The sequence below is a fragment of the Pholcus phalangioides genome, unplaced genomic scaffold, assembly GCF_987345545.1.
Source record: "Pholcus phalangioides strain wild (caught in Gottingen) unplaced genomic scaffold, Ppha-v1.0 ptg000037l_1, whole genome shotgun sequence".
Taxonomy (NCBI): domain Eukaryota; kingdom Metazoa; phylum Arthropoda; class Arachnida; order Araneae; family Pholcidae; genus Pholcus; species Pholcus phalangioides.
Genome location: NW_028301624.1, coordinates 3,980,830 through 3,989,875, shown reverse-complemented (window position 1 = coordinate 3,989,875; position 9,046 = coordinate 3,980,830). Strand labels below are relative to the sequence as shown.

The 9,046-nt window shown below is 39.5% G+C and overlaps 1 protein-coding gene across 1 annotated transcript; it reads left to right on the top strand.

Annotated features, from left to right (window-relative positions):
* Positions 1-3,409: 3,409 nt before the first annotated feature.
* On the top strand, positions 3,410-5,341 carry LOC149065946 (uncharacterized protein F54H12.2-like). Its single transcript, XM_089253326.1, has 3 exons — positions 3,410-3,422; positions 3,773-4,609; positions 5,106-5,341. Exons 1-3 carry the CDS (start codon positions 3,410-3,412, stop codon positions 5,339-5,341), a joined length of 1,086 nt encoding a protein of 361 aa, XP_089109452.1.
* The last annotated feature ends 3,705 nt before the right edge of the window (positions 5,342-9,046 follow it).

Genomic DNA, 9,046 nt, shown 5'->3' with positions numbered 1-9,046 from the left:
ATCATAACACGCAAAGCACCACTATGCGCTACAATACATATAACTATACGCAATGCAGTACAATACGCGATGCATCACATAAGCACAGCACCATAATACCGATGTACGCGTTATTTTGCAAACGACTATCAAGCTTTGACATTTCAAGTTTCTTGATCAGATATCCATTTTAATTTAATGCTCCCCATGTATGTACAGTTTGTCATTATTTGGTTCTTTTCTTTTCGTTTTTTCCTTCTTTTCCCCGCAATGTAAATGCAACTAGCCTTTTGTGGATGTAAATGAATAAATAAATCTCCAACTGCGAATAGATATCAGTCCAGTACGTATCCGGCTTTTTTGTGTCGGTGCATCGGATAATCCCGTATTTTACGGGACACACAAATTTTCCCAATATTATTCGTCTCCCTCTCTGGACCCACGCTTGCCCTGGGAAGGGATTGGAGAGCTCACAGTTTACGTAATAATTGAGTGACCGCTTTTCGTTTATGAGAGAAATGGCATTTTTATTTCATGTTTTTGTTCATACAAACGCTGAAAAATACGTCATCGTTTCGGTAGATAGACACCTTAATGCTGTTGAACAGCAATTAAGCAAGCTAGATGATGATATCAACAGTGTCCTCAAGAAGAAAGGGCGGAGAGATGATGAAAAAGTGAAACATTATCTACAGGTATTGCAAAAATACCTAGCAGTTGCAGAAAATAAAGATGTTGAAATTTTAGGGGAAAAGAAGAGGAAAAAAGAAGAAGATGCGAGACCCAGTATCGAGAACATGATCATTCGAAAAACCGCTCCGAAACAGAAGGAAAACGCTAAAGAACTGGTTGATACCATGAAAGTGTATAATAGACAATTGTTCTGGAATGCGGATGGCGAGCTTGATGGTGTTGTGGTCCCGGGATCGAATATCGTGGAACTCGTTAGACATAACTTACGACAAAAGGTTACTGGAAAATCACCTAGAGGAAACGAAGTATTTAAAAATTCTGTTGAACGTATATTGTCACCTGAATGGTTGAACTTGTAACTACAGATTTTATGCAATAAAAGAAAAGTAAAACTTGAAAAATATTGTGTTGTTTCGTTTATTTAAAAAACCGTTCGTTTTTTTCTGGTATTTAATCACACGCTATATAATAATAACATCCTTTGCTAATGAACAGTAGTAAGAAACGGGTGTGTTTTAGTGATAACGTAACAACATTCATAGTTGGGTGCGAAGATAGAAGAGGATTTTGGGTTGAAGATGTAATAAGATCCAGGAAAAGAATATCAGATTTTGGAAAAATATGGATAAATACACAAATCTCTCCGAACCAGCCAGTTTCGGAGGAATCAATGCGTTTCACAAGAGTCTGAAAGAAAACGATATCAATGTGACTCTGAAAGACGTCAAAGAATTATTACAGGGTAATGAGGCATATACTCTGCACAAACCTTCGAGAAAAAATTTTAGGAGGAATCGAGTGATAGTGGGATGTATAAACGAACAATTTCAAGCTGATTTGGTAGACATGCAGGCGTTCAAGAAGGAGAACAAAGGCGTCAAATACGTACTTACATGCATTGATATTTTATCAAAATTCGGTTGGGCCATACCCTTGAAAGATAAGACCGGAAAAGAAGTAACCAAGGCGTTCAGAAAAATTTTCAAGGATCGTGTATGCAATTATTTACAGACGGATGCGGGTATAGAGTTCAAAAATAAAACTGCAATCATATCTAAAATCTATGGGCGTCATACATTTTTCAACAGAGAGTGAGAAAAAAGCCTGTGTCCTCGAGAGATTTAACAGAACATTGAAACAGAAAATGTTCAAATATTTCACACACAGAAATACGCATAGGTATGTAGACGTGTTAAGCAAATTACTGCATAGCTATAACAACACATGGCATCGTAGTATCAAAACCAAACCCATCCTTGTAACTGATAAGAATCAATCGATTGTTTGGAATGAATTGTATAAGGACATCTTGAAACCCGTGAAGACAAAGTTCAAGTTTGACATTGGAGATACGGTTCGCATAAGCCGCGCCAAAATGATTTTCGAGAAAGCATATGAGCATAATTGGACACGTGAAATTTTCACTATTAAAGAGAGACTCGAACGAGTCCCTCCCAGTGTACAGAATAGCCGACTTTAACGGTGAAGTTATTCATGGTACTTTTTACGAATCTGAGTTACAGAAAGTAAAACCGAGCGAATATTATCAAGTAGAAAAAATTTTAAAAAGACGTAAAATAAGAGGTAGAATGGAGTATTACGTTAAATTAAAAGGCTACGACAACCGTTTCAATGCGTGGTTGCCTCATCTCAAGCGCATATAAAAGACGGTGATCACGTATTTATCAGTCATTCAACAAGATGTCGTTCTATGTAACACTTCCCAGCGACAGTTCAGTGTCATACTATCCTCAAAACACTACATCCCATTTTGTCACAAGACTACCGCTTCCAATAAGTTTGACTGGTGAATGGGAATGTGCCCTATCAGAAATTGTTTATTCCCATACGTGGTTTAATATAACGGAGAAAAATAATTTATTTGGTTTCGATCTAGGTGATGGAAAGTTACAAGGGAGAAACGTACCAGTTGGATATTACGAGACAGTTCCAGATCTCTTGAACAGTCTGAAGATACCTGCTTTAAGAAACAAAATATTGTTCAATTACAATGAAAGCACCCGGAAAGTGAAAATTACAATAAAAGATAGTGCAAAACTTCTTTTAAAATCCTGTATTGCTGAGCTTCTGGGATTCGAACCCATGCTGGTCGAAGAAACGATTGAAAGTCCTTACGTTGCTGACACTAACGTGTTTTTTCCTGTTTTGTACGTCTATTCAGATATCATACAACCTCAGGTTGTTAGTGACGTCCAGGCTCCGCTACTAAGAGTCGTTCGGGTGCAAGGAAAAGATAACGATTTTATAAGTTCACATTATGACAGGCCTCACTATCTTCCTATAGCCCGAAAAGATTTCCAGACTATAGAGATCGAAATTCGAGACAGTTCGGGAGATTACATACCTTTCAGTAGAGGAAAATCGATTCTTATTCTTCACTTCCGCACGCGACAGCTCTTATAAAAACACTGGTCTTATCGATCGATTGCCATTTACGGATTAGATACGAAAGATGAAGGTTCCTTACCATTGTTGCACTAAACAGTTTGAGGACTACTATGTCCAACAAGCCGGACAAGGCCTGCCGTATTATTTGGGCGTGGCGATTCAGAGAGGTTATGGTCTAGGGAGCATATTCGGAAGGCTTTTTAGAGTAGCCATGCCTTTCCTGAAAACAGGAGCTAAAACTGTAGGCAAACAGATTTTACGCTCTGGTGTTGATATTGCTGATGATGTAATGAAAGGTGAAAACGTCAAAATCGCTGCGAAGTGAAGAATGGGTAAAGCTGGTAAGATACTGACGGGAAAACCAGCGGCCAAGACTCGGTCAATGTTTGGAGCGGGACATAAAAGGAAACGCAAGAAGATGAAACGCATCATTTTAGCCAATCGATCCAACGTGAACACACACGATATTTTTGATCCGTGATGGCTTTTCTCTTGAAGGATTCACCTCATTTGGCAAAATTCGAACTCAATCTATTCACTCTACCCGGGACGCAGACCACCATAGAAAGTGGAAAATGGATCACCTATTAATCGCTTTCAAACGTCTCCGATGGAGGCCCTCTGGAATTTAACATTGGCGGAAGCGGTGACGAGTATCTAGATCTGTCTCAAACATTAATTCACGTGAAAGCTAAGGTCGTGAAAGGAGATGGGACTTTTCTTAGTAAAAAGAGTAAAGTTGCACCTGTGAACCTGTTCTTGCAATCCCTGTTTTCCCAAGTTGATGTTTCTCTGAATGATCGTCTCATATCGTCTTCCAGTAACACATACCCCTACAGGGCTATGATAGAAAAACTTTTGAATCACGGTAACGAAAGTAAAACCAGTCAGCTGACTACAGAACTATTTTATAAAGACACTGCCGGAAGAATGGATGCTGTGGATCCCACGTCAGCGACTCCCAACGAAGGTCTAAAACAACGCGCAGTGTTCATCGAAGAGAGTAAGACCGTCGACATGATAGGTTCGATTCACGGAGACATATTCTGTCAACAGCGACTCTTAGTGAATCTTGTTAGATCTCTAAGAATAAAGGTGATCCGTAGCAAGCCGGAATTCTGTCTGCTTTCACCAGACATAGGTGCAAACTTCAAAGTTATCCTACGTGACGCTTGTTTATACATAAGACATGTGAGAGTGTCACCTGGTGTGTTTGTAGCACATGCAAAGGCTCTAAGTCATACGTCAGCCAAGTATCCGATAGACAGAGTAATATGTAGAGTCTATTCGATACATCAGGGAAGCATGTCGTGGGTTCAAGACGGTGTCGTAGTTGGTCAATTACCCAAGAGAGTGGTGGTCGGACGAGTAGACAACGACGGTTTTTCGGGATCGTATAACAAATCACCGTTCCATTTTAAACATTACGATCTTAACTTCATAGCAGCGTATACTGACGGACAACCTGTACCTTTTAAGCCTCTAGAACCCCAATATGATCAAGGTTTATATGCCAGAGCGCACCACAGTTTGTTTTTAGAAACTGAAAAAGCATGTCAAGACAGAGAGCCGCTGTGGTGTCGAGTGGTTATAGTGACGGACTCGCGATGCGCACAGTGGTGGTTGGCTAAAGTTGGTTTTCTGTGGTTCCCAACTTCAAGGCGCAAATGCGAGCCGATCTCCTCGTTAAAAAGTCTCGCCACAGAGAGCAACAGTCCTACAACGATAAATCATTCAATCATAACACTTCACTCATAGTTAGAAAAACTGGTGGCAGATGGCAGCACTGCACATAACAAGCATTACATAGAAACAAAAAAAACTTCACGTCAGTTTTCACTACACGTACATGCACATTCCCGCATGTACCGATTCGTTGGGGGCTCCGCGGGGGGGGGGGGTGTATGTGTGGTGTAGCAGTAGTAGGTAGGGCCTCCAAAAAAAATGGCTCGGGGATCCATGATGTTCTTAAGTCAGCCACCTCGTTGGGCAATTTGCCTGTTGTGGCATTGTATTTGTATCAGGTATAGACATCTCTAGAAGCGAATTCCCTTTGGGATATGCTATCTATGCCTTTGATCTGAGTGCCGATCTCTGCCAAGGTGATCATTTCAATTTGATCAGACATGGTAATCTACGACTAGAAACAAAGTTTAAAGCTCCTCTTACCCAGCCAGTTTCAGTCATCGTCTATCTAGAGTTCGATAGCGTCATAGAGATAAACCAAGCACGAAACATCCTCTACGATTTCAGCAGCTAAAGATGTATTCGTCTCAAATAAAAACAATCTTAGAACGGGAAACGCCGTATTTCATAGGTGTGTTTCCATGTGACAAGCTACCAGCGTATATAAAATCCTATCCATCGTCTTTGTTTGTGAACACGGATAAGCATACGGAACCTGGTTCTCACTGGATGGCAATCAACATTCCTGACAAGAACACCTTGGAATTTTTCGATTCTTATGGACAGAAACCAGAGACTTACGGAAAAGAAATTGAATCATTTACAAGAAGATATAAAAACATTTTATGGAACTCGACTCCTTTACAGTCGCCTACATCCAATGTTTGTGGACAATATGCTATGTTCTTTGTTATACAGAGAAGTAGAAATGTAACCTTAGAAAACATTGTTGAGAAACTAAACAGAAAAGGAAATGATTTTGGTGTTTATCAATATGTAAAGAAAAATTTTGCTGTACGATTAATATTCAAGAAATAAAGTATTTAATCTAAAAAAAAAAATTGTCTTGTTGGTTATTTTAGAAAAAACAATACGCAAATGAAACATGACCAATTGAAAATAAGAAAACATTTATTAATATGATTGGTAAAAAAGGTTACACAATGAATATGATCGATACAAGGCTAATAAGGATTATGCATGAGCGAATACGGTGTAAGGACAAATCGTCGTTCAGCCTCCTTAATCAAATCTGAAATACGAATCTAGATCGATATAGTCTGCAACACGTATGTCACCAGAAAATTCAACAATTTCATTTTCATCATTGTTTGATATGATAGTGTCCTTGAGTTTGGAAGCGAAATCGTCCAAGTTCATGTATAACGGATACATGACTTGATACATAAGTGCACAACATAAGTGCACGATAAAAGTCTTTCGTTGAAGCACCGAGGGTGAAATCATTCCAATCAACGTTTCCGAATAAAATACGAAAAACAAAATCACAGAACACATCTTTCACAAATTGGTGGAGAATAGAAATCTGGTCTTCTGCAAGTTCTAAACTTTGATGTGGAGGGTCATATACCGATAATAAATCTGCGTTATTATGCACTAGCAGGGTTATGCTAGAAAGTACGTTGTTTTCAGTAACAATTAAATTATTCCACTGATCTTCAGACAACACGATACATGTGGAGACACCCCTTACTTTCTCTATGAAAACAGTCTTACCGAGAACGCGCACTTTTACGTGATCGTTAATTGAATTTTCGTACTCACCCTCATCGCATGTTAGAGATCGGCGGATCACCTCATCACTGTTACATAATTCCATATAGTCCTCTTTCGTGAGAGTGATACCATCTTTCGTTGGGTAATATTTTTGTCCATATAGAGCATATCTTCTCAAATGGCAATATACATCACTTCTGAACTTGCACACCTTTACGTAAACCTCATTACCCAGTTCGTAATGATGCTGAGGCACATCGGATGGTGAAAAAGCACCGTCAACCTATAATAACATATAAAAAGGGATATCAGTAAATCTCATCAATTGAAGTTCAGAAATAAAAAGATCATTCTGATAAATAAAAAGTTTGAAAATTCGCTTACCTTCACATTTGTCTTTAACTTTTTCATTGGTGGTGGTGAAACATCAGGATCGTTGCGCATCTTACGGAACGTCAGACTGACTCTTGCTTCTTTCACCTCAGGGGCGGTGGGAATCCCGTGTGTCCAGAATCGATTTGTTGCGCTTTCATAGTAAGTAGGGAATTGTCCTGAAGAGTATACGAAACGGAGTCGGAACCTTTACGGGTGAACACCATCTTCCTTTCAGCTCCAAGAGAAACCGTTGCTATCGGATAATCAGCTTCCAGGTCAGATTCATCGTCTCGATGATTCCTGATTCGGCGAGTACCGTCAGCATAGCGGTTGATTAGGACGAAATTGAATTGCCATCCCGTAGCTGTTTGTATAACATCTCTCACCTCTTGGAGATCCTCTTGGTAACCAAGGCTTGGCTGTCAATCTGAGACCACTAAAAGAATACGTAAGTCCACTATCGCCATAAGCAGCATGCTGTCATGGTATTGGGTACTCTTTTTCACAGACGACGACTTTAGAAAGTTCTGGTGGCAAATACTCGACTTCTTTTTCTAATGCGTCTAAGAATTTTTTCGGAGATTTCAGAATCTGAGCCTTGTAATCAACGTTTAGCTCCATCTTACCATTTACAGCAATCGAGCAGAAATGATGAGAGGAACAGAGCATGAACAAAGATTTGAAATAAACGGGGTTAACCAAGTGAAATCAGGGAACCAGCTTCGTTATTGGTCAGAGGGTTTCCCAAAGAACCACTAATATTGAGGGGCGGGGCGTCAAACCCAAAGTAAAACTAGTTTAGCTACCGTAAAAAACGACACCTGGTGGTGAAAAGACACCTGGACGATGAACAAAACCCCCTTGACCAACGACAAGGTTCAGCCCCCACAAAGGCGAAGCATAACACCTGGACGGTGAACAAAGCCCTATAACTAACAATAGGGTACAGCCCCCCATAAAGGCGAAAAAACACCTGGACGATGAACAAAGCTCCTGACCAACAATAGAGGGGGAGAGGACAAAAGGGGGGAGGCCTATGGCACCTGTAGCGCCCCCTAGCGGCGAACAAAACCCCCGACCAACAACAGGGAGGGAAGGAAAGTGGGTGTCACTCTTGGCCTGATAGTGCCCCCAAAACTGCTTATTTTTATTTATTCAAAATTATCCATTTATTTAATTGTGAGGAGTTTCAGCTTCTGGTTTTTAAATATTTGAAATAAAATTTTTTTCTTTTGATCTAAAAAATGTGCTTCAATTATAGTTCTTAAGGTAATAAAAAATTTTCCTCAAATTATGAAAATTAAAAAACTCCTGTCAAACACACAAGAAAATTAAATTTAGACACGTTATAAATCGGAAAACATCTACTCTTGATTAGTCAGATTATGAAGACATGAGAAAACGTGACAAAACTTCCTTTCAGGAGAGGGGTGAAGAGAACATGCTTTATTTATTGAAAGTGATTAATAAAAAGACACCTCGTAAAAGGCTTGGCTGTTTTCTTGTTGAAGTTGTTGAACGAGCAGCATGTGCTTCAATCCAGCCATCAACATCTTTTCAATGATACCTATTGTCTCTTCTACGTCACCTTGGTACCTAACTGCCATAAGCGTCCCTCCTCCATCATATATGATACGTGAGACATTCGTCAAAGCTAACTCTAAAAATGAAATTGATTCGATAAGAATAAAAATATTATCGATCCGATAATCATCATCGATACGAAATTCAAATAAGTTACACGCAGCTGTAATTATGTTATTGTAATCATGAATAATATTACCATTGTAAGTGTTATCATTTTTGTTAAGCGCGGAATTGACCAATGCCGTAGCGAGAGGGGGAAAGGACCTCGGGAAAATGTTGGAAAATGGCTGATTTTTATGGAATGACACGTTTAAGTCTATTGTTCGGACATTTTGGTCCCTCCCGAAACATCAGTTGTCCCCCCCCGAAGGAAATTTCTGGCGACGACCCTGGGATTGACGTATTGAATATTACCTGCGGCTGTTCTATTCGATTATTTGAAAATCACTGAACAATGTTCAGAAAACCTAAATCTCTCGTCGACGAGAATTCCCAAATCGGTGATTTTATTTGCACAGAAAGTCTGGATGTCATGAAAGTTAGTCAGAATCATTGTTAGATTAAATAAAGAAGATTGGTT